Source organism: Nyctereutes procyonoides, unplaced genomic scaffold, assembly GCF_905146905.1.
Source record: "Nyctereutes procyonoides isolate TBG_1078 unplaced genomic scaffold, NYPRO_anot_genome, whole genome shotgun sequence".
In the NCBI taxonomy this organism is placed as follows: Eukaryota; Metazoa; Chordata; class Mammalia; order Carnivora; family Canidae; genus Nyctereutes; species Nyctereutes procyonoides.
The window spans coordinates 14796790-14823409 of record NW_026575051.1 but is presented as its reverse complement, the minus strand read 5'-3'; the positions used below and the strand labels follow the sequence as shown (position 1 = coordinate 14823409).

Below are 26620 nucleotides of genomic sequence, written 5' to 3'. Positions count from 1 at the left end.
CAAAAAACTACTGGAACTAACAAGCTATTGTAGCAGAGTTGCAGGATACAAGTTAATATTCAGAAGTTTATTGCTTTCCCATGTACCAACAATGAAAGAGTGGAGTGTGAAATTAGAAAAACAATACCATTTACATTAGTAACCCCCCAAATGAAATACTTAGGTATAAACTTGACAAAAGGTATATAAGATCTGTATGTGGAATGCTACAAAACTCTAATGAACAAAACCAAAGAACTAAGTAGATAGATATTTTATGTTCATGGATAGTAAAATATAAAAGTATAAAACTACTAGAATATAACATAGGAGAAAACCTAGTTGACCTTGGGTATGGTCATACCTATTGAGATATAACATCAAAAACACAATCCATGAGAGAAAATGGAAAATATATGAAAAGATGCTCTACATCATATGTCATCAGGAAAATGCAAATGAAAACAACACTGAGATACCACTACACTCATTCCGGCCAGGATCTGGAACACTGACACCACCAAATGCTGGTGAGGATGTGGAGCAACAAGACCTCTCACTCAGTGTTGATGGGAATCCAGAATGGTACAGACACTTTGATGGTTTCTTACAAAACAAAGCATACTCTTAACCATAAAATCTAGTAATTGTGCCCCTTGCTATTTGCCCAAATTATTTGAAAATTTATGTCCACACAAAAACCTACATATGGATGTTTATAATAGCTTTATTCATAATTGCCAAACTTGGAAGCCACCAAAGATATCCTTCATTAGGTAAATAGATAAACTATACATCTAGGGAATGGGATATTATTCAGCACTAAGAAGAAATGAGCTATCAAACCATGAGAAGACATTAAGGGACCATAAATAAGTGAAAGATGCCAATCTAAGAAGGCTACATAATATATGACTTCAACTATATGACATTCTGGAAAATGCAAGATGTGGAGAAAAGAAAAAGATCAGTGATTTTGGGGGAAGGAGGGAGGAGATATATTGGCAGAGCATAGAGGATTTTTAGGGCAGTGAAAATAATTTGCATGACATCATAATAGTGGATATATATCATCATGCATTTGTCCAAACCTATAGAGTTTACAATGCCAAGAATGAACTATGGTAAGGTAAACTATGGAATTTAGGTAATTATGATGTGTCTGTGTCCTTGATCCATGCTAAAAAAAAAAAAATACCATCTTGGTGAATGATATTGATAGAGAAGGCTCTATGCATGTGTGGGGGTAAGGGTTATATGGGAAGTCTTTGTACCTTCCTCTCAATTTTATTGTAAACTCAAAATTGCTCTAAAAAATAGTCTTTAAGAAAAAAGAAAAAAAAAAAACTAAGCTAGGATTTGAACCAATGCAGTAAAGCAGTTGTGCTAGAGAGTCCCAACTCCTAATTACTATGCAACAGTAAGTATATAAATCCCTTAGCATACCTCAAGCTGCAAATGTAGGAATGGCAGAAATAATATATTTGAGATTAAGGAAAACTGCATGGTCTTTGTTTATTAATATCAGTCTTTGTCACATAGGTGTGGTTTGATGATATGTATTTCTTTTAAACAGACACTGATGCAGACTATGCTGGATATTGTAGAGATGGAAAGAAAGGAAGAAAAGAGCCCCAATTATGGACTCTTACTACTTTGGGCTTCTCTGTCAAATGCTGTCCCTGTAAGTATAAGTCAAGGAATGGTTACATTTCTGTCTACTGCAATTTCAATTTTTTCCTTCATTTTTCTTTCCTTTTTTCCCAATCTTTTCAATTCTCTATTATGGGAAAGAAAAAGGCTACAGTGGATTTGGTTGTGAGATAGAAAAACAAAACTGACTGCAGAGTGAAATCTAATAATACCACAGAGGAGGCAAAGCCGATATGTTAAGTAAATTCTGCCCTCTGCAAGGCAGCTTATAGCAGGCTAAGGGTAAAGCTTGCTTTCTGGGGTCAGTTGTGACAACACCTGCCTATGGAGCACTTTCTTTGTCAGGCAACAAACATGCTTAGTGTTGGTGCTGCAAAGATGAGGAAGTCTTGACTCTAACATTTTATTGGGGAGAGAGTAGGTAAATGGATAGTCTGAGATAGAATGGGGCTTGAATCAAGATACCCTGCACCAGAGCTATAGAACTTCATGGAGATCTTTAAACCCACCCTCAGCCTCCATTTCCTTATGGGTAACAAAGGGATAATACAACTCCTGATATGGTTCTAGGACCTGAGTACTTAATGAATGGCCACCCTCCTTTCTCTACAAGGTGGTTGTGAGGATTCAGTGAGATAAACCCAGCTGGTACCCAGCGAATAGTAGTTCTTTGTCCCCCGCCTCCACCCATTCTCCTTCTGTGCACCATTCCTGTTTGTGTTACTTGGCATCTTGGTCCTGTAAGCTTCCCCATGAATAGAGATGGTGACATTGGAATTCACAATACTAAGGAGAGCAGAGACTTTTTAACAGTTTCTTTTTAAAGCTGTTATGAACTAGATTAAAGCCATGTGGTATGTTGGCCACTTCTTGTTTGATGCATATTAGTGAGGATTTCACATTAGCTTAAGCTGCACTTACATTATTTGAGGAATTAAAGGGTAACCTTTTTTACATATTTGTTTTCTACTAAACAGGAATATTCAGCCCATCTCTAATGATAAATGTGGCCATTTTCTTTGTTTCTTCTAACAAATAGAAGTAAGATATTTTAGGTATTATTAAATTCTCCTTCCTCCTAAGTGAAGTCTTTGTAAGTACTGATAGTCTAGTTTCTTTTCATGTGTTGTAAAACTGATTGGGTGAAAGCAGAAATAGAAACTCTGGTCTCTGCTCAAACGTGTGTCAGCCATATGTACTTCATCTGGCACAGGCAAATAAAAATTTCTAATCCTTTCTCCTTCTTTATATGCCTCTGATATTATGCCCTGATTTCTCCTTACATAGTTTTCTTGGATACTGATTAAGCTATAGCAAAATTAAAAGGCAAATGTCAGAACAGCTCCCAAAGCAGCAACAAAACAGCCACTCCTGTCACAGGATTAATTTTCAAGATCTCATTAGAGAGATCCTCCAGAAGAAAGGGACACAAAGCCCCATTGATCTGACTTAGGGGAAGTCAGTTCTTTGGAATTTGTTCCTGGCACTTGCCTGAAAGGATTTAAATCATTAATTTCAGAAAGAAAGTGTCTGATGAAAGTTCCATCTTGCTGGCTCTTGTTGGCACCTCCAAGAGACAGCTGGTGTGCAGGCAGAGACCCTGGAAAGGCTTTAGAGTCAGGCACAAGGCCAAATCCCAGTGCTGGGTGACAGTGAACCAATTGTTTAACCTCTCCAAACCTCAGTGTTCTTATCTATAAAATAGGATTAATGTTATCTACCTCAGAGGATGGTCATGAGCGTTGTATTTTTAAGATATGGAATGTGGCTCACAGTCCCTGGAACAAAGAAGGTGCTCAATGTCAGATTTCGTCTTTTATAAAAATTAAGGCCATTGTTGCAGTCGTTGCTTTTAATGGCCCATTAATAATAAACTGCCCTGACTTCCAAAACAATGCCCCAGGGTAGGAGTAGCCACTGCTGTCCAGCTTCTATGTGATCTCCCGCCTCTGCCTAGAGAATAAAAGCCCTGCCAGAGGGACAGGTGATGGGATCTGCCCTTTCTTCATGCCTATGTCTTCTCTTTTCTCCCCTTCTGGGCTCTGCCTCAAGGTCCGTGGAACTGAGAGCTCGGGCTTCAGATAGGCTTGGGACAAGACAGGTCTCCAGAAGGCTCCATTATGGTTGAGGTGAATTTTGGTAGACTGGCCCAAAATATTAACCATAATTTGCAAAATCATTTGTATGGGAAAACCATTTCCAAGTTCCAAGAGATTCCTGCCAAATAAACTTTTTAGGAACATTTTTTCCAGAATCAGTCTCACTGCTGACATTTTTATCTTTGGTATTGTTCCTCCCAAGCTCTTTCTGAATCCTTTCAGTACTGACCATAACCCCCACCCCACCCCACCCCGCCTTACCCTCAGCTCCCACAGCCTGTGTCGTCTGTTACACCCATTGCCTGCACACTGAGTTCTTTTCCCTCCTGACTGTATTTCATATCCCCAATTAGACATGAAAGTTCTTTGGGCAGGAATGATATCTGACACATATTTGTGTTTACCATGATTGTAGAAGACTAATGTGTTATAGAGACTCCATCAGTATTTGTTAAATCTTTCTTTGCATGGAGGAATAATTGATGCTGAAAAACATACCCACTTCATCTTCTTCTATAAGGTCAGGGGTATCCTCCTTGTCCCTTCTTTCCTTTATTCTTACCTCTCCAAAAGGATTGCAGGGGCTGCTTGTGAAGTTAAGTGAGCCAGGTCCCTCTTCCCCTTGAGTGGCCCTCGGCATGGACTTGATCTCTTCGGCAAAATACTAATTGGCACCTTGGGGAGCAGTTTTTACCTGGGCATGCACAAAGATCTCGTGGTCATTTATTCTTGTTTGTTGTTTCGGTAATACATGTAAACTTCATATTTACTCATTACTGTCTTTTATGTGACTTTTCTTTTTAAAAAAGTATTTGAGTTTTTTACCAAATTTAAAAATGGTATATAGCACCTTTGTGCAGCCATTTATAATTTAGCTGAATTCCCTGTGTTCATTATAAAAAATAAGTATTACCCAATTTTTGTGAATCTTTAAGACTCTAAGCACTTGTTAGTATAATAACTCTGAACCGTTTTTGTACAACTGAAAATCTGTGTGCTATCACTAACCTCTCTTTCCCCCTAATAAGAACTCTGACCCTTTAAATAAGATGAATTGAGTATGGAGTGGTTATTAATTAAATCCAGTAATTTAGCACTTGTATCCATAGATAGTAGTTGAAGGGGCCTGAGTGGGTAGACAAGAGAAGAGTGCTTTCTGAGCCTGTTTCTTCTACTGTAAAATGGACTGGATGATCTTTAGGGAAGTCTTTGATAAACTGGATAATGCCACAGAAGGAGGCTCTCCAGGCGGTGGTGGCCATGCCATGGTTCTCCCATTCACTCTGTTTATGTACACAGTACCACATTTACCCTGGCACTGTCAGGTTTCATGCCCCAGGGGGGGAAACCATGAGGAGTATGAAATTTGGCTTGCTTGAGGGCTTCCCTTCAGACAGTTGCTCTTCCTTTTTTGACCACAGAGGGGAGTATTGGGATTATTTAAAGACATTTAAAGTTGCCTCACAAAAGAGACAAAAAAACTTAAGTGTTTTAAATATTAAGTATTGTCTGAGTCTTTCAGGACTGATTTTCCTAGATGAAATTTCTTTTGCAATACATGTTTCCAGAAAAGACAAAAGGGAAACCCAAACTTCTTTTATTGATTTTATATAGGTTCCTTTGTTGTGCAACCTAAAAATAGAAGGAAAAACACCTGCCCAAGTTAGTGGAAAGTTAATTTTTGAGATGTATGGCAGTATAATTTTACCTTGTAATACCACAGTGAGGAAAGATACGAAACAGTTTTCTTTGATCTAAAGAGAATTTGCAATGATAAATAAATGATTTGCTCATTTATTTCTATTTCATGAAAAGCAAATTTTAAAAAATATTTTAATTTGGATTAACATTTTAAATGTCATAATTTATTGTTTCTGAATATTTAATGTATGCATATATAATATTTTATAACATGCATTTGTAAAAAAATCCTGCCTCATTTTGTAGCAAAGATAATTTAATCTGTATAAACAACAGAGTTAAACTATAGTGACAGAATAAAATTATAGATTTGACCTCTCAGAGGTATATATAACATCTCTCTTGTACATAAAATCTAGTGGTTTTCAAAAATTCTCTGTACTAACATGGTTTTAAGTTTAATTTAAACATTTTCCTGGTTTCTTTTCATGTTTATAGCTAATACTACAGATGCTTTTATTCATTTTCAAAGAAGTTTGTATTGTTTGATTCGTGTTTTTTGTTTTGTCTTTTTAAGGTTGCGTTCTGGACACTTGCATTTGTCCTCTCTCATCCCAGTATCCACAAGACCGTTATGGAAGGCGTATCTTCTGTGTTTGGCACAGCAGGTACTAAACCTGAATTCACTTACATAGTTGAAGAGATATCTAATAATGTGTGCTTGTCACGTGTAATAGGCAAAGCTAACTGCCCAGAAACTTACAGAAATTAAACAGAATCCAAAATTGAACACAAGTTGTTGTGTGTTTCAGGGTATAAAATGATCGGGTACATTCCTAGAATTAAATTACTGTCTGGGATTTCAGAGGTTGTCTATATATATTCTTCAGATCACTTGCCCCTCAATTACTTTTGGAACTCAAGATTTTCTAGATTTTGTAAAAAGTAATATGGTGTATATATGACATAACACAGATGTCAGGTAAGGTTTTGTCATTAAAGCAATTGTTTTAAAAGTTAGAGATTTGAGGGATTAGAACTGTAGATGGGGATTGCTACCTTGCATTTTTTTTAGTTCAAATTTGTACTCTTCAGTTGTCATCTGTTTTAAAAAGCAAAGATAGGGATGCCAGGGTCGCTCAGTGGTTGAGCATCTACCTTTGGCTGAGGTCGTGATCCTGGGGTCCTGGGATCAAGTCCCACATCAGGCTCCCTGCAGGGAGCCTGCTTCTCCCTCTGCCTGTGTCTCTGCCTCTCTCTCTGTGTGTCTCTCATGAATAAATAAATAACTTTTTAAAAATATATGAAAAGCAGAAATAGGCTTGAATGCAGAGAGCACTCAACTACTTATTTATTTAGCATGACTTGACCTGTTTGGAAGTAGCAGCTTTGAAAAACCTAAATATGTCAAATTGTGTATTCTGATATAAAAAGAATAATAAATGACTTGGAAGAAAACAATATACTGGTAGGACAAAAGATATGATGCCAATTAACAGCTCCCCCCACCGCATCATGATTGCTGAGAATATTTTATTTGAAAGTTTTTCCTTACTTTCTACTGCTTCTTATTGAATTAAACCAAAAAGCAAATTGGCTTGATCAACATGACTATCTAAACCATACGGTCTCTGAGCCTTGAATCTTATCTCATAGAAATGGTGAGGATTGGAATCACTGAGTATCAACAATGCTGATGAGTTAGATTCTGGTGATACATTAGTGAAGTAAAGAGAAAACTACTTACCTTCATGGAACTTAACTTCTACAAAGCTAATAGAAATGTGCATGCCTGCATGTCTACAAATGATAAAAGGGAATACATCCTTGATTGTTACATATCTGACTTTACCATTTCTTTTTTAGAGTCTTCTCCTCATTTAGGGTTCTCCAAAGTCCTGGTCTTTAGGAAATCAAAAAGTAGTTATGGGATCACGGAGATAATGCAGGCAGCCTGTCTAACCCAAAGGTTACAACAGAAGTGCTACATTCATCTGAATGTCTTTAATACTTGAATCTTAAACTCTTGAACATAGTTCAATGGAAAAAGATGAAACCTTTATTCTTTTTCTACAGTCTAGTTTATTTTTAGAACCCACTGTTCTCCCCTGACAGACAAATGCTCCTTCAAATAGCAATACCAGTGCAAAAAGTCCATACGTATAAATGCTTTCAGTTTATGACTCTTGCAGACTTGAAAACAATTTACATAAAGTATCATGTTTTTTGCTGTGATTATACGGAAGCAATTTAGATCAATTCATGTTTAAGATGTAGCTCAAGAATTTAGATGTGAGAGGAGGCTACTCACTCTTTGGAGGTAGATATCAAAGGAGATATCCATATGCCCATACAAAGGACCTTGTCAAAGAAAGTACATTAGAGTGCATGGAACAAGAACCTGACTCAATATGGCGATTCTCCCATTCTTAATGCTTTATAAGATCACCTTTTCTTTCTAGGATATGTGTTTAGTGACCTAGACACTTTGCCACATCTCTGTGGCCTCAACAGTCACCACTAGTCTGTCCCAGGCATGTTGCTCAACTTTCTTATAAAATAAGGCTAAGGGTAAAAGCTGCATTGAATAATTGGTCCTTTGTGTCTGGCTTCTTTCACTTAGCATAATGTTTTATTTTGTATCATGATGTTTTACATTAATTGATTTTCACACATTGAACTGCCCTTGCATTCCTGAGATAAATGCTATGCAGTCATATGATATAATACGTACAATTTTTATGGATATAAAATATCTATATTATATATGTATTTATAGCCATAAAACACATATAATTTTTATGTTCTTGGATTCAGTTTATTAGTATTTTACTAAGGAAATTTAGGAATTTTTACATCTATATTAATTAGGGATATCAATCTTAAGTTTTCTTGTTTGGGTTTGGAATCAGGATAATTCTGACTTTATAGAATGACTTCAGTAGTATTCACTTATATTTCTTGGAGGAGTTTGCAAAGGATTGATGATGTTAATCATTCCTTAATCATATGATAGATTCACCAGTGAAGTGATCTGGTGAAGACATTTTCTTTGAGAGCAGTTTTTGATTAATTAAATCACTCTACTTGTTACAGGTCTATATTTCCTTTTTTTAATTGAAATATAACTGACATTGTATTAGTTTTAGATGTACAATATAATGATTTAATATATACATATGTTATAAAATTATCACCACAGTAAATTTAGTTAACATCTATTATCACACATTTATGATTTTTTTTCTTTTGATGCAAACCTTTAAGATCTATTTTCTTGTCAACTTTCATATGCATAATACAGTGTTGTTAACTGGTCACCAAAGCTTTACATTACATCCTCAGAAAAATAGGGGCACTGAATGAATTTGCGTGTCTTCCTTACTCAGGGACTATGTTAATCTTCTCTTTATTGTTCCAAATTTACTCTGTGTGCAGCCAAAGTGAGAATTGTCTACTTTTTCTTGGGTCAGTTTTGTAGTTTGTGTCTTTTTTAAGTAATTTGTCCATCTCACCTAGGTTATTTAACTTGTTATATATAACTGTTCATATTGGGATCCCTGGGTGGCACAGCAGTTTGGCGCCTGCCTTTGGCCCAGGGCGCGATCCTGGAGACCCCGGATCAAATCCCACGTTAGGCTCCTGGGTGCATGGAGCCTGCTTCTCCCTCTGGCTGTGTCTCTGCCTCTCTCTCTCTCTGTGTGTGTGACTATCATGAATAAAAAAATAAAAAAATAAATAACTGTTCATATTATTGACCACAATCTTTTTTTTTATTTCTGTAAAATCACTAGAAAAGTATCTCCTTAGTCATGATATTAATAATTGTGTAATCTCTCATTTTTCATGATCAGTATAGCTAAAGGATCGTCAGTTTTGTTTTCAAATCTTTGTTTTCAAAGATTTTATTTTTTTGTATCACTTTCCTATTTACTATTTCATTTTTTTCTGTCCTCATCTTTATTTATAATTTATATCTTTTAACCAATACTTTTTATTTTGTTCTTTAAACATAATTTTTCTTAAAGTCTTTAAATGTATTTAAAATATCTTAAAGTCTTTTTTTTTTTTCTCTTTTTTTAGTAAGTCCAACATCTGTTTTTTTTCAGGGAGTTTCTACTGATTGCTTTTTCCCCTGTGTATGGTCTATATTTTCTTGTTCCATGTATTATTGCATATTTCTCATTGCATGTCTTGCATTTTTTTGAAAACTGAATGTTTTAAATAATACAATGTGGCAACTCTGAAATCAGATTCTCCTTCTTTTCCTCAGGATTGCTGTTGCTGCTTGTCACAGCTCTTGTTTGTATGTTTATTGACTTTCATTAACTAATTCTATACATTTTATATTATCATGTGTGGCCACATATGTTTCTGCTTGGTTAGTTTAGTATTCAGCTAATAGTTGAAGAAAGGTTTCTTTATACTAAGAACCAATAAGACTCTTATATTTGCATATTTTGGATTTTGTTTGTGTATTGGAGCATGCCTTCAAAACTTAACTAGGCAGTTGGCAGTGCTGCCTTAACTTTGATTTCCTACTTGTACGGAACCTCAAGGTCAGCCGTAGGTCAGACCTTAGAGCCTTTTTAGGTCTTTCCTGAGTCTGAATGAGGCCCTGGGTGTTTGTGCAGTGCTACACAAGTGCACTCATTTCTATATTCCCAGGAATACATTGGACCTTTTCAAAGCCCCTAGGACATCTCATTCCCTGGCTATTCAATTTTAATCTTTTGGTTTTTCTGTTGTTTGTCCAAACTGTTATCTATTGCCTTGGGTAGCTGGAAAGTTAATTAACTTTAAGGGTTTCCAGCCACTATCCATGGGGAAAAGACTTTTTCCACTGTATGAATTCCAAGTCAGGTCAGATAAAGATAGTCTTATAAGTGGGACCTTCCAGGGAACTGCCAGACAGGTCACATAATGAGAATTCCCTAGGAATGATGTTTTGAAGAGTTCCAGTCTTATTCTATCCCCTCTGCCAGTTGCTGGGCTGCTTATTTGCACTGTGGTTAGAGGCTATGGTTTTTCAAGGCTACCATGGACCTATGGAGAGAGGGATGGGAATAGAGCAAGTTAATTATTAAGCTTGCTCTTCTTACCAAGATTTAGTCCTTTTTCTTGGATAAACATTCCCTGGGTTGCTGCAAGCCTTTGGTTAATTCCCAAAGTTCTGAAAAAGTTGATTTTGACAATTTTGATCAGATTTTCATTGATTTTAAAGAGAGAATTTTGGGAGTCCTTAACTCTGCCATTTTTGCTGACATTACCCTGAACCATAAGTTTTAAAATTTCTCTTTAGGAAACTTTCCAGATTAATTGTTAACCCTTCATTCATCTGTTTATTTAGTTGGCCCTCAAATATCTTTTTGAGTGCCCATTATGTCAAGGCATTGTGTGAACTATCAGGGTAATGAAGATGATCCAGATGTTGTTCATGGTCTCAAGGAAGTTCATGAATGAAGTGCATAAATGAAAACAGATTTGGAAGTATCAGAAGACGTTAGGAGAGAGAAAGGAACATTTAAATAGCTTCTTTGGAGATGTGCACCTGCTGATGAATTCTGCAGGTTTTCTGTGCTTGGAACCCTTTTCCTTGTTTTTGTTCATTTTTTAGTCAGCTTGAATGTCATTTTTGAATATAGATCTTTTAGGCTTGCTCTGTCTGAAGTCACATTCCCTAACTCTGCTTTTAAAGATTCTCTGACTCTCCTCACTATTTCCTTCATAAGGATTATTTTATTAGTCTATCTATCTATCTATCTATCATCTATCTATCATCTGTCCATCTTCTGCTTTCTTCATCAGAACAGTCTCTCCAACAGCAGGAGCAATGCTTGTCTAGGTCTCTATAGGATCCCCAGCTTCCTAGAACCCAAATTACTCAACAATTATATTCTGAATAAATTTAATGAACAAATATAAGAAGATATTAGATGAATGTCTTAGTTTAGTTTTCATTTGCAGCTTTATCACCCATCTCTCTGGACAGTTGATATGAAATGAGTATTTTATGTAAAGAAATTTTGCTCAGTTTCTGCCCCTAAGTTTTGAGTTAACAAAACCCTAGTGTTAGCCAGCATCTGATTGTGCTTTGAGACTCTCAGCAGTCTCAAGTCTAGGATTCCACAAAAACGGTAACGAATGCTAACATGTCTCATGTCTCTTGGGTTCTGAACTCTATAAAACATCTTCTTGATTATGATTTTATTTTATCTGTTGATCTTGGGTGAAATATACATTATCAAATTACTGAGGATCTGATGAAGAATATTTTGCTTTGCTACAGAGTTTTTGGGCATAATTCCTGGAAATTGGTCATTCTGTTTTAAATTTTGATTTGCAGATACTACACATTATTTCAGTTGCCTGTCATAACCTCAAAAATATAGTACAAATATGGAGGTCAGAATGCCTGGATTCAAATCTAGTCTGTGATACTTACAACTGGTTAATTCCTTATTCAAGTTACCAAATTCTTTGAGCCTTTTTCCTCTTTGGGCAAATGACAAAATAAGAATGCCCATCTCATGGAGTCACTAAGGAGAATATGGCAAATGTAAAATACCACAATGTCTGTCAAACTGTAATTGTTTTATGAATCTTAGCATGACCAACACTGATAGAACCATATTGGTTATATGAAATTTTATAATCTTGCCATATCATGAAATAGTGACTATTATGACTTTGAGTTTTTCTACTTCTAAATATTAATCAGCGTAGCTTTTTAAAATATCATAGTTTTCGGGCAGCCCCGGTGGTACAGTGGTTTAACGCCAGCTGCACCTTGGGGTGTGATCCTGGGGACCTGGGATCGAGTCCCATGTCGGGCTCCCTGCATGGAGCCTGCTTCTCCCTCTGCCTGTGTCTCTGCCTCTCTCTGTATCTCTCTGTTTCTCATGAATAAATAAATAAAATCTTTAAAAAAATTTTTTTAAAAAAATATCATAGTTTTCGGGGCATTTGAGTGGCTCCATTGGTTAAGTGTCCTACTCTTGATTTTGGCTCAGGTCATGATCTGAGGGTCTTGAGATTGAGCCTCCCTGCCCGGCCTCAGTGCTCAGTGGACAGTCTGGCTGAGATTCTGTCTTTCTCTTTCCCCCTGCCCCTCCCCACTCTTGTGCACATGCATGTGCGCTCTCTCTCTGTGTCTCTAAATTTTTTTAAAAAAATTTAAATATCATAGTTTTCTTGAATGTTTACAGGAATGATTGAATTATTTTATATCAGCTGGCCATCCCTTTAAAGGGACTGAATGCAGCAGAAATATAGCATGGAAGTATTTCTAACATCATCCGAAGGGGTAGAAATAATAGCAACAATAATAGCTAACACTTAGATAGCACTTAAAAGTACCAGGCCCTGTTCCAAGTGCTCTTCTTATTGACTCACTTAATCCTTGAATCATCCCTCCTAAATGTTATTATTTATCCCCATTTTAAACATGAGGTAAGTGATGTACCAATTAGGTAACCAACCAAGACCACACAACTAGTAAGTGATAGAACTACAATTTGAACCAGTATTGGTTTGGCTCAGGATTTGATAATACAAATTACCAAATCTTATTTCAAAATTATACTCTGAATGCCTGAATTAACATGCTGAGGTCCAGTTTCCAGCTTAATTCCATTCCAAGTCACTAACATATTAATCTTCCTAAAGCTCACTGCTAATTATATTACATGTGTACTCAGAAAATATTCTTGGAGTAATGTTCATACCCCTGAGCCTGAAACCATAGCCTGATTATTTGATCCATCTTTGCAAGCAGTGTAATAATCTAAACAAGGTGGCCCCTTGAATACCCTCTAAAACATTCTTCATTTTCTTTCTGTTATGCTCTTTAGTGTAAATGTACCACTAAATGTGATTCAGTTTTGATGCCTTTAGAGGACGTCACACACAAGTAAACTTGTAGATTAGAAAAAGTATTTTCTAAACTATGTACTTCATTCTTGAGTCAAAAATTATAAGTATCATGTTCATAACCAAGCTGATTTCTAAAACAAATATAACTGTCAGGACAGTGTAATTTTCCCCACCCCAAAAATGGTGGCTGATAATAAATACCATAAAAGATAGCTGGTTTGCGGTTCATGTGTAGAATCATCCTTCCTTTTTGTGTACCTATGCCTTCTTCTGACCAAGGACACCTGAACATGTGGATCTCTAATTAATGACCTCTGAGGTTCTCTTCCATTAATCATCAGTCCTTTGGCAGGTTTAACTTCTCCACTGGCTTTTTCCCCTTGATCTATCGCGTTCAGGTATTCTGTACTCAGTATCATCCAGTGGCTTTACATTTCACTCAGAATAAAATCTAGAGTCTTCATGTGACCTTGGAGGCTTTTTGTCGTCTCACCATCTCATCTGGGTGTGGACCCTGCCTCCTCTTTATTTCACCTAAGCCATATCCATTCATTCATCAAATAAATATATTTTTTTAAGATTTTATTTGTGTATTCATGAAAGACACACAGAGAGAAGCAGAGACATAGGCAGAGAGAGAAGTAGGCTCCTTGCGGGGAGCCCAATGTGGGACTTGATCCCAGGATCATGGCCTGAGCCCAAGGCAGATGCTGAACCACTGAGCCACCCAGGCGCCCCTTATTGAACAAATATTTATTGAGCTCCTATTATGTGCCAACAACTATTTTAGGAGTTTGGGATATGCAAGAAAACAAAAATTACTTCCATTTTGGTGCTTACATTCTGGTAGGGGAGACAGACAATAGCAGTGTCCACAAGAGTCAAACTATGGAAAGAGCCCAGATGTCCTTCAACAGATGAATGGATAAATAAGATGTGGTATAAAATGGAATATGGAATATGGAAATGGAATATGACTCAGCCATCACAAAGAATGAAATCTTGCCATTTACAATGATGTGAAGGTATTATACTAAGCAAAATAAGTCAGAGAAAGACAAATACCACATGATTTCATTCAGATGTGGAATTTAAGAAACAATAGATGAACATAGGGGAAAGGGAAGGAAAAATAAAATAAGATGAAAACAGAGGAGGAGACAAACCAGAGGCGACTCTTAACTCTCGGAAACGAACTGAAGGTTGCTGGAGGGGATGCGAGTGGGAAGATGGAATAGCTGGGTGATGGACATTAAGTAGGGCACAGGATGTAATGAGCACTGGGTGTTATATAAAAGACTGATGAATCACTGAACTCTACCTATGAAACTTAATAATAGACTATATGTTAATTAATTGAATTTAAATAAAAAATTTGAATCTAAAAAAACAATAAGTGTAACGGACAAGTAATCCGTAAAATATTAGATAGTGACCAATGCTGTGTAGCAAGAAATCAGAGCAGAGCAGAGGGGATCAGGTGGTAGCATTCAGTGGCTGGATCAGAGTGGACCTTATGGCAGGTGAGATTCAGGCAAGGACTTGAAGATGTTTAGACGTTAGACAAGCAAGTATCTAGAGGAAGAGCTGGTTGGGATCAGAGGCCACAGGTGTGGCCTCACTGTGTTCTCACAGAATTTTCTTAGATCAACATCATCAGTGGCATTTTGTGGCATTTTATCCAGAGAAGAATGTGAGCATATTTCTAACAAATGAGAAATAACTTGATTTACCATATTAGGACTATATGAAGAGGAGATGTCATGGCTTTCATTTCCACTGACATTTTTCCCTTCTTCTCTTGACAAGTGTATGCCTAGTCCTTCCTAGTTTCCATCCCTGCAGGAACCTGCTAGAATCATGGCTTCCAGACTTCCATTTTCACCTAACCTCTGCCCCCAATGCATGGATATTTCAGATGTAAAAAGTTCACTGAGGGATGCCTGGGTGGATCAGTGGTTTAAGCATCTGACTCTTGATTCTGGCTCAGGTCGTGATCTCAGAGTTGTGAAATCGGTCCCTGCATTGAGCTCTGTGCTGGGTGTGGACCCTGCTTAAGATTCTCTCTATGACTCTCTTCCACCCTCCCTTTCTTAAAAAAAAAAAAAAAAAAAAAAAGTTCAATGCAAGGTGATAGCAGTAGAAAATCCTGGTGGATGTGTCTTCTGTCCCTCATTTGAGCCCCTCTTTCCACCACTGGAGATCACAACCCTTCCCCTCCTGTGGCTCCACTCACTTTCCCAATAGCTGAACTTTGTCATTCCTACTTTCTTTTCCACGTTAGTCACTCTGGTTACCCCTATAATCTATCAGCAAGGTTTCTTAGAGGCAGCTACAGACCCTAATTATAGCTGATTTAGTAAAACACCAGATTATTAAAGGTGATGAGTTCACAGAATTTATGGGAGGGTTGGACAGCCAGGCTTGGAGGAGACACCGCCTGAAATCCTGCTCCAGATCAGGCTGCAGACCTGGTGTGGCCAGCACAATTCTGCCACTAATGCTAAGCACGTTGTGGCCATGGGCACAAGATGCTGATGACCGTATGTCTTAGGAAACTTAATCCTGCAGAAATTGCAGTCGCTGCCAGAGAAACCTTTTTCAGACTCCACTCCTTTATATTACTAACTCTTGACTCAAAGCCTGGGTTGGTTGATCTGAATGGCAATCTTTCCTTCATGGAAACATCCTAGCTTCAAGAGTGGCAAGGAAAGCAAGAACCTGGTTTCCTGACTCCATGATGGCAGGCAGGCTTCAGTCGAAACATAGGATTCAGACATTGCGTAGTCAAAACTGATAAATATCAACATGTATGGGTAATATATCTTTACATATGTTTGTGAGTATAGGAAATTATCATATTTATTAGATGACTGTATCAATATACTTTTATAAATATAAATACATTTCATCAATATAACCATGTACTTTATATCTGTATATATCTATGTACATGTACCTGTGCATCCCTTACCTGTTTCCAGGTGAGATGACCCCTTGCTAATGGATTCCAGGAAAGCAAAGTACAGCTGTCTTCTCACTTTTCTCATGAAACTTCATACGTATATGAACTATGAATTTTAAAAAACAGTGCGATCATTAGCTGACACACCTTTGTGTTAACCAAAGACAAGTGTTCATCTTCTTTATCTGTTTATTTAAAAATTTGCACACTTGCCATTGGAACCAACTTGCTGTATGTGTTTTGATAAACAAAGGGAACATTTTTTTTTCTTAATCTCTTCTACTTCCTATAGGGGTTTGTCTATTGAACTTTGCTGAACTATTCTAAGAAGAAAGCTAAATTATTCATATTTTTACTTTAACATTAAACTATGTACTATGCCATATTTGATTTTATTTAGGTATTTGCATTTTAATGTAAATGTCATTCCATTGACCTACCATGATGATTTACTTCTCTTTTTTATTTTACTTAAAGTGTAGGAATACATGTTGATATGCTTCTTGCATTTTTAGCTTCATTACTTTGTATTTTCAAGATAACTACTAAAGGACTACTGGGTCGTAAAAGATTAACCAGCGCAGCATAAACAGTCAGATTTATGGGCAACTGACCAAAAGCAATCTCAGGCATTAACATTTGGGTCCTGTTTAGACTATTATAAAGCAATTTTACTTTCTAATTCTGGACTCCCATGGTGAATGTCTGCCCGCCAGGAGAGGGTCATTCTTATCTTAAAAATAAAACAAATAAGAATGCAGCTGAAATTTTTAGATGGTTGTATTGGCCCTTTCTACCTATTCTTTTTAATCTAGGGGAACATTAACAGCTTTTTTTTCCATTCAGTTTTGCTGTGTGTTTATTTAAAGGAAAAATTAATACAATTTTATGTCCATATACAAGGAACCAAATTAGTTAATAGAAATGCACCTACATAGAAATGATCCCTGTATTACATAAAGTTATCATTTGTGCATTGTAAAAGGTACATTACCAGATTTTCACTGGCTTACAGTCAGGAACTTGATTCATGAGTTTCATTCTGGCCACTCACTAATAGTGTGACTTTGGATACAGGAGAAAATTTGCTCATTGCCAATCATTGTGTTGTGATTTAGCAGCAATCCTGACTGGAGATGTACTGACACTGACACTTTTGAGTGGCCAGTTGCTATTATGTGGTGACATTGACTTACATGGCTACACTCACCATACACTGATGAGAAAAGATTCTGTCTCTTTTTTTAATTATAAATAAATACAAAAAACTAGCAGAGTGATAATTGAAGTTCTACCTGTGGTGATGTCTAGGCAAAGTCGATGTTGTTTGTATTATTTTAATTAGTTCATCAGTTTTACTTCATTGCATTTAAACATTTTCATTTATTCTTGAAACCTTATGTATAGTCACTTCTTACCTATATTATATTATATATTATATATATTATATATTATATTACCTATATTATAATTTGTATACAACTTCCCTCCACTTGAATATGCCTCAATACTATCTTGCCAACCAATGACAACATTCTTGGAGGATTCCATTCATGACATATCAAAGACCTAAATCCCTCCAACTAACTGAAGAAGCTTCCTCTCATATCCCCTCTGCAACCTGCAGAGTTCAGTGACTGATAGTCAACGTTGTATCTCTGATAGATTCTTAGTTCTTTGTTGCCCAGAATATTGAGAAAAGAGATCAAGTGGCAGAGCCAAGAGCACTTCAATGGAGTCATGAATAGAAGAAAGTTATCTTATTACAAAATTTAACTCCCACTGGTTGCTTGACAATATGAACTTAATACGAGGTTTTGGAGGCAGTAACATCATATGGGAAATTTCTTGCATAGCCTGTTTTCCTTTGCTAGCCCAATTTTTATTTTGATGTTTTTATTTAATTTCAGTTGGCCAACATATAGTATACCCTTAATTTCAGATGTAGCGTTGGATAATTTATTAGTTGCATATAACACCAGGTACTCATTTGGGTGATATCATGCTAGCCCAACTTTTTTAAATACTGGAATGGACCCAGCAGACATTCAGTTATGCTGGAGTTTTTCACAAACTGTTTTTTATTCATCAACCTTGAAGACCATACATCGATTACCTAAGAAAGTATTTATTAATGCAGGACATCCCATCCGGAACTCTTCTGTTCCATTCTAAACATATAATTTGTTGCCTTCTTTTCCCCTTGACCTTAAAGACAAGATGGTCTCACTTTAAAACTCACAACTTGTTTCCAATCCCTACCTGAGACATAAAAGCCAGGGTGAAACTTGCACACGAGATTTCTGGCCCATGAAAGATTTCCCAGGTGGCTATGTTTCCTCTAGCATTTTCTGCCTTTCATACCTGATGTGTGTCTTCTGATGCGCTAACTCAGGAGATTGTATGTGAAGTCACTCTCTCTTTTATTGCCTAGCTTCAACAGGCTGAAAGAGATCCCTCAGATAGCTGTAGATAATTTGATATCCTGTTCAAATTTACAAGCTTGGAGACAGGTCCTACTCTGGTGCATCTCATTTTATTAAGTCTTCTGTTATCTCATTCGGTGGGCACTGCTCATCTGCTTTATTTATCCTCTACATTTTTCATTCTGACGTGGCTCTTTCTTCAATGTGTTCTGTTAGAGGATGATTCAGGAATTTGGATAATTATTCTTCCCCTTTAGAAAATACTAAGGTAAAGGCCTTGAGGTCGGTTCGACATCTCTCCAGAAAACATCATCTAAAAATTCAGAATCCTTATGTAGAGTTTACAAATAAAGAGTATTTGTAGGTCAAAATATATTTAACATTTTATCATCTACTGGCTATTGTTTTCTTTAGTCAATGTATCTCCCTTATATTTATTATCAGTTGGACTGTGTCTTTTATTCCTTGAAAAAGTCACTGTAATCATAAAGCAGGCTTCATTTCATATTCCAGTAAATACGGAAATTGATAACCTTTTTTCATTATACGAAAGAAATATTTCTGGAAATAACACAAAGTATTATTTTTTCAGAGAAGAATCATATAGTTGACTTGGTACAATGGCATTAAACTTTTCTTGAGGGACGCCTGGGTGGCTCAGTGGTTTAGCTCCTGCTTTCAGCCCAGGGCATGATCCTGGGGTCCTGGGATCAAGTCTTATATCAGGCTCCCTGCAAGGAGCCTGCTTCTCCCTCTGCCTGTGTCTCTGACCCTCTCTGTGTGTGTCTCTCATGAATAAATAAAATCTTTAAAAAAAATTTTTTTCTTGAAATGATAGAATGGGGGCAGCTCAGGTGGCTCAGTGGTTTAGCACCACCTTCAGCCCAGAACATGATCCTGGAGACCTGGGATCGAGTCCCACATCAGAATCTCTGCATGGAGCCTGCTTCTCCCTCTGCCTGTGTCTCTGCCTCTCTCTGTCTCTCTGTCTCTCATGAATAAATAAATAAATCTTTAAAAAAAAGATGATAGAATGGGATTTGAGGTATTTTTATATGTGTATGTAATGGAAGAAAGGATGGGGGGGAACTCTGTTGGTTATCAACTCCTGGTCTTACATCAGTAATAATAACCTCTTCTATCAGTAATAATAACCTCTTCTAAACAACACTGCATTCCTTGGTATCTTTCTTTGTAAAAAATATATATATTTATTTATTTAATTTACAGAAGGAGCACAAGCAGCGGGGAGGAGCAGAGGGAGAGGGCAGGTTCCCCACTGAGTGGTGGGGCCTGATGCAGGGCTCAATCTCATGACTCTGAGCTCACCACCTGAGCTGAAATTAAGAGTCAGGTGCTTAACTGACTGAGCCACCTAGGCACCCCCTCCTTGGTATCTTTCTCAGTCCTCCTTCAAGGATAGTCAGTCTATGGTTATAAATGTCAAACTGAAGTCACTGAGCAGAGGCTGCTTCCAAAAAGTTATTGCTGCTAATGTTTCAATAGATGTCAGCCAGAGTACGGTGCACTGGTTATCGATGCCAGAGCAGGATTCTAATAAGCGCTTCTGCCCATTGCAGCTTGGTATCAGAGTCTTTAGGAAAACCACAGTGCAGTGAACAACACTTCCTTTACATAGAGAAGAGACAGCAAACTCAGCCTCGGTAGTATATATAGGTCCCTCACAGCCAGTGGATCTCTCCCTAGCTTATCCCTCTTGTGCTTCAGTAGGAGGGATCTTGTGCCCTCTCCCCTTGGAAGGACAGATAAAACAGTGAGGTTGGCCAGATGCCATAGGTTGCACATGCTTTAAGCAGAGACAAAGGGGCATTCACTGTGCCTGAAACAAGGGAGGATGTTCCCACGCAAGGTGGGACCAGCATGGCTGTGTGGGCTCTTTATTTCCTGGTGAGGAGTACTCCAGGCCCAAGGCTCTTTCTTATGCAGCTAGGTTGAAGTCCAGAGACTGGATGCATCAGCCTGGCTTTCCCATTGATAGGAACATGCCTCTTTGGTAATAAAATTTTATTTAAAATCCTTCAGATGCCAAAACTGATGTTTACCCCTGGAAAAATCAAAAGAACCAGAGCTGGAAGCTCCAAAATCACTCAGAGTTTGGAAGAAGCTGGTGGCTAGAAGGGGAAAGTGAAGCTGTGGTTTGCCAGCCTCCAGCCACAACCCTAAAACTCCTAGTGCTCACATTCCCAGAATCTCTGGACAATCTCTCAGAAGATTCTTTGCTTTCTCATCTGTATCTACTACCAGTGCCTTAAGATGCCTTTTTTTTTTTAAGCCTTCCTTTTTATTTGGCATCTGTCCTTCCTGTTCATTTAAGTGATATTTTTCTTGTATAAAGAAATTGGGTTAGGACATGACCTATATAGAGGACTTATAACATTTTATAAAAAATATAGTTTTAAAAAATACAACCTAAATAAAGAAAAAAGCACACATGTTCCTGGACAGAAATATTTAATATCATGAAAATGCTAACCCTTTTCAAGTTCATATGTATTTAGTCAATTTTAATGAGAATTCTGATGGATTTGGGGTGGGAGGAATTAGCTAAATGACTTAAATATTTTTTATTTAAAATGTAAATAAAAATTACTGAAATTATAAAATAGTAATATGATATGTCCTACCAAATATTAAAACTTTTTATAAAGCTACTGAAACAAAAAAGAACATAATTGGTAGGGGAAAATTGATGAGCACAATCCTTATTTATTTTCCTTTTGCCAACAAGCAAATTCATGATATTTCAAGACTAAAAAGAAAATTATAAGAAAAAATCATTTTAAAAATTGTTTCACATTCTTGAGGCAAAAGTTTGAACTATCAACATTTGTGGGGTACCTGGAGGGCTCACTTGGTTGAGCGTCTGACTCTTGATTTCAGCTGAGATCATGATCTCACCATTGTGAGGTCGAACTTCTCATCGGGCTCTGTGCTGGGTTGTGGAGCCTGTTTGGGATTCTCTCTTCCGCTCCCTCTGCTACCCCCCACCCTGCTCACTCACATGCTCTCTCTCTCTCTTAAAAAAAAACTATCAACATTTGCAATGAATTAATATTCTAGAAGCCTACAGCTATTGGAGAAACTATATTTATAAAGAATTTATAGGAAACTGTGGTGAACTAAAAGCACTTTGTAGACTACCATATACTTCATAATCTTTCATCTACTCTCATTTTGCTCTTGATTTTCTGTATTACATTCAAACAAATCTTCATCTCACTAAAAATTTCCAGAAATCTGTAACTAGCACATTCTTACTACCTTACTGTTAAAGGGTCATCTGATATAGAAACCCATTATAAATAGTATTATCTATTTCAGGACATTTTATCTACTCTTATTCTACTTGAGATATGCTAACTTTTCCTAGTGAATATAGGTTTCTCCTGGGAAGACAAGAGCAATTTTGTCAATCTAAGAAAATATTCCTGGAGTAAATTAGAGGCTAAAAATAGAATTTTTGAACATAATTTATCCTATTAAAGTTTTTAAAATTCCTGAAGTGAAGGAATGGATATAAGATACTTCTTTTCCCCTCTAGGATACTGTAAATTATTTATTAGTTCTCTTTAGTTTTGGGTCTTTTCTGTAAAAACTGATCTTTTTTTCAGGAGCTTATCTTGAGGTCCCTGGTTGAGAAAACATGCCAGAAAACTTGTTTCCTGCTCTTATTTTCTGTCAGCAATTGATGTCAGTGCTTTATTATTTTTGAGTAGTTTTAGAAATGCTGTATTCTTTTCAAAGCTGTTATATAATTTCCCCAAATAAATCTAAAGTGAACACTAGCATTTGTTATTTGATATTTCTTTTTAAACAAATCATTATAAAGTTTGGGAAGCAAATTTCTTGATCCCATTTTGGTAGGAGTCATTGCTCAAGGTTATTACATGGGTTTCTTTACTTTTCAACCTTTGCCTCATGTATTTCTGTCCCAGGTTCATTGTCCTTCATGTGTACTGTGACCTTTTGTACACACCTGAGCTTCAAACACTTTAAACAAGCAGCTCCATGAATATGGAAAGACAACATTTGTGATCTCCCAGCATAGAAGAGCAAACAGAATTGAGAATCCATGCTTTCAAAAGAAAGAGGTGGTGGACTGTGTAGGGATGCATTCTTTATGTTTGCGTGGGAATTTATGATCTGCTTCTCATCATCTTTCCAAGTGTCCCTGGCCAGTAAATACGCCTGTTTTTCACTGTGGAGGAGCGCAGGGCCTCCTCAGTATTCAACCCCACTTTGCAACCCTACCTTCTGATTCAGACTCCTCAGAATTATATCTCAGAAGGTCTGAATGACTCAGCAAATGCCTACTGTTCGCCTTCATTTCTGTCAAAACCTGGATTATTTCCCCAAAATTCTTAGTTAGATCTTTATGTAATGTTATTCCTGAAGTATAGAAACAGAATTTTTATATTTTATGTATTTGTTTACTTACTGTTTTTGGATGCATGCATGCGTGTGTGTGTGTGTGTGTGTGTGTGTGCGCATAATGAGAAGGGGCTTGAAATATTATGGAGTCAGAGAAGCTACAAAGAACAACTGACTTTAGTGATTCCGTTTGAGTCATGTTCCTTTTTAAGTCCAAGAAATCATAGTTTTATGATTAATTTTGGAACTTAAGTTGCTTTTCTTTCTCCCTGAATGAGCCCTACTCATCTTCCAGGCTTAGCCGAAAGCCCAGCCTTAGGCAAGAGATGAACACCTCTGCCGCTTGCATCCTCTCTTGTGAAACTAATATTATCATAATTTATATGCAGATATTGTTTTGTGTCCTTGTGTGCAAACTCCTTTAGGGCAATGACTGTGTCTTTCTCATTCCTTTCTTCCCTTTCTCCTCTTAAGGGAACTGGTGGGTCACTGTAAATGGGGCAAGGGCTTTCAAGAATGGACAGAGGTTTGAAAGGAGCTCTAGTATGTTCAAGCTTGTCTCCTAGGGCACGTTATCTCTGAGGATTGAAAGCTGGCAGGTAAGTACAAGGAATAAATGAAGTAGTCCAAAGTATTTGTGACATTAGATGGTCAGTAAATTAGTGTTATTCTCTTCCTGTCTGTTACAGCATCTATGGTAGGACTGCACATAATAGATAGGAAGCAAATTTATATTGAGTGAATTAATGGCTAAAGTAATAGAATTCCAATCTATGACACCTGCTTCACAGGTATGATTCACTGTGTTGTAACATGCTTGCCATGATGCCTATGGAATCCCCAAACCATAAATATTTTAGAAATGTTTTACTGTTTCTGCATAGAAAAATCGTCCTTTCTTTTATTTGGTTTCAAATATCCTAAGATGTGGTTTGACCTTTATTGCATTTATGCCAAGACTTAAACAGATCGTTTCTGAATTTTACCCCAAATCATCCATAGCTTTTTCCCTGGTTGTCTTCTGTACTGGTCCCAGTCTCTGTTAAGCTCTAGCTCTTTTGATGATTACCTTGGCAATCTTCCAGTGAACAGTCTATTTTTAGAGTCAAAATGCTGGGAGAACAAACCACAGATGTGCATTGAAATATGCACAGTATGGGTACAGAGTCATTTCTAAGAGTTATAATAAGAAAAGTCTTTAACCTAATGCTGTTGTTTCAAAACTTAGCATATTTCCTTTTCTTTTCCTTTATCTGGTCCCAGAATACTACCTTGTTTGTCCAACATCATACTGGGTTTTGAAAAACTAAAAATATTTTATCAGAACATCTATTTTCCAAGAGTACTCTGTATCTCTACATTTTGTTTAAAAGATTATTAAAGAAGACAATTTAGGTGATAAAAACAAACCTTATTTACTACTTCATGAAATGGACCATCTCCTTTTTGCAAAATGGGATGGGAGGCAGGAAGGTTTTATAGGATAAAGAATAAAGAACCAGTAAGAGACAAATAGAAAATATTCTGAGGCCACATAATCAACCTTGTTTGGGTAAAAAGAAATAAGAAAATAATAAGTATAGAGCCTAGACATGGCTTAACATTAGGGGATTGGCCAACTGGAATGTGTTTCTGGCCAAGTGGAGCATTTACAGGAACATGAAAGTTATCTGAGTTTCTGAGCAGGAGCAGCAGCTCCATCTTGGACCTAGAAGGTTCTTTCAACAACTTATATATCATATTAAACTTTAAATATTGTTTTGAACTCAAACTTTTGTTTCTGTTATATAATACAAAACACTTTTGCACTTTATAATTCAATTATTTTAATAAGGAAAATATTTATTTACTTATTATTTTTTAAAGCTGCTCAGAAACTTCACTATTCTTGGAGTCCAAACTCTTTAGGCCAGAATTATGCCTGTCTTATTATAGTTAGGTCACTTTGTAAACACAGAGATCTGATTTTTAATACAAATCCTGGCCCTTGGTAATTATCTATCCTTGATCAAGCAGAAAAATATTTATTTTCTGTACCCTATAGCTGCAGTAAAATAGAAAAAAAAATAGAGGGATTGTTTGTCTAAGGTAGATTCTCTAAATAGAGAAAATACTTTTAAAAAAAGATTTAAAAACTGAATTGTAGGTCACTGTGAATTTATTTGTAGCATCCATTTGACAAGGGCCATCTTGGTTTTCAAGATAAAAGTGAAATTGGTCCAAAACCCTTCTCTGTGTTCTAGGAATCCTTGGAGGGAAGAATGGAGGAGGCGGCAAGAGGTGGAGGCTTCTATATCGTGTAGCTTACTTTTGACTCCTGGCTCTTGCCTTTGCTGATTTTTCATTTCCCATTGTTTTTTCTCTTCTGCATGTTTTGCCCCTTTTTGGTGTTGCATTGCCTCACTGAGTATCATCCAGATCTTTATTTCCTTAAGTGTTAACATAAAGCTATGTCTTGGCAAACTTTTCAAAATATTAAAAATATGGAACAAGGAAAGAGAAAAATACATTCCAGCCAGAAACAATTTAAAATTGAGTATTTGACATAAAGTTGAATATTATGTTCTTAAAGGTCTTATCTACCATTGCTCTAAAGAATTTTCCTCATATTAGGTAACCGGTCACTTGCCATGTAGCTGGGTCCCTTCTCTCTCCAATCTCCAGCCTTGTCTTGTCTTACTACCTTGAAGACTCCAGCAATTCTAGTTCTTTATTTCCTGTGCAGAGCCACAGACTCTCCCTTTGTCTCACCAAGGACATTTAGGCTTTGTACCATAGGGATTCATCTTTTAATGCATGCCATTAATCAGTGGTTTTCTTTACTTCTTTGTTCCTTTTTCTTTCTTTTCTGTTCTCCCCTTTCCTTTCTTGCTTTTTCCTTCCCTCTTTCCTCCCTCTCTTCCTTCCTATCTTTCTTCCTCCCTTTCTTTCCTCAAATATACTCTAAAAGAATTTGGGATCCCCTTATGCATTTTTAATTTGATGTATAAAATTTATTATCCTTCATTTCAGTACTTCAAAGAATATCATTCCTGGTATATTGCTTCATGCTTTTAGTCTGTTTAAAATATTTAATTATCAAAAATTATAGATTTAGTTTGCTTAGTAATGGAAAATGACTGCCTTATAACCTAATTCCCTAAGCCAGTTCCTATTATCAAATTAATCAACCAATCCAACTTGTTTTCTAAATGGAAAAGGTCTGTTTTATTTTTGTTAATTCAATTCAAATAGATACGTTGGGCAACCTGGGTGGTGCAGCGGTTTAGCACCGCCTTCGGCCCATGGCGAGATCCTGGAGACCCAGGATCGAGTCCCGCGTCGGGCTCCCTGCATGGAGTCTGCTTCTCCCTCTGCCTGTGTCTCTGCCTCGCTCTCTCTCTCTTTCTGTGTCTGTCATGAATAAATAAAATATTAAAAAAAACAAATAGATATGTTAATATGTGTTAGTCTGATACTTATCTCACTTTTGAAATCTAAGATAGACATGTGTGGTCAGACATGCAAACAGGCTATATGGTTTGTATGCAAGTGCTAGTGGACAGAGATGAAATAAGACCTGTCTGCTTTCAGTATTTCTTTTCTGTGCC

General features: G+C 36.8%; 1 protein-coding gene and 1 non-coding gene across 4 annotated transcripts in view; one reads left to right on the top strand and one right to left on the bottom strand.

Annotated features, from left to right (window-relative positions):
• LOC129512503 (24-hydroxycholesterol 7-alpha-hydroxylase) overlaps positions 1–26620 on the top strand; it is an 89523-nt gene that overhangs the window by 24582 nt on the left and 38321 nt on the right. For all 3 annotated transcript variants that reach the window (XM_055329782.1, XM_055329783.1, XM_055329784.1), the window contains 2 exons: positions 1556–1663; positions 5950–6040. In XM_055329782.1, coding sequence (XP_055185757.1) covers positions 1556–1663; positions 5950–6040 — 199 coding nt within the window. The remainder of the gene's footprint in view (positions 1–1555; positions 1664–5949; positions 6041–26620) is intronic.
• On the bottom strand, positions 8717–8821 carry LOC129513181 (U6 spliceosomal RNA). Its single transcript, XR_008665167.1, has one exon. It is a non-coding gene; the product is annotated as a U6 spliceosomal RNA (small nuclear RNA).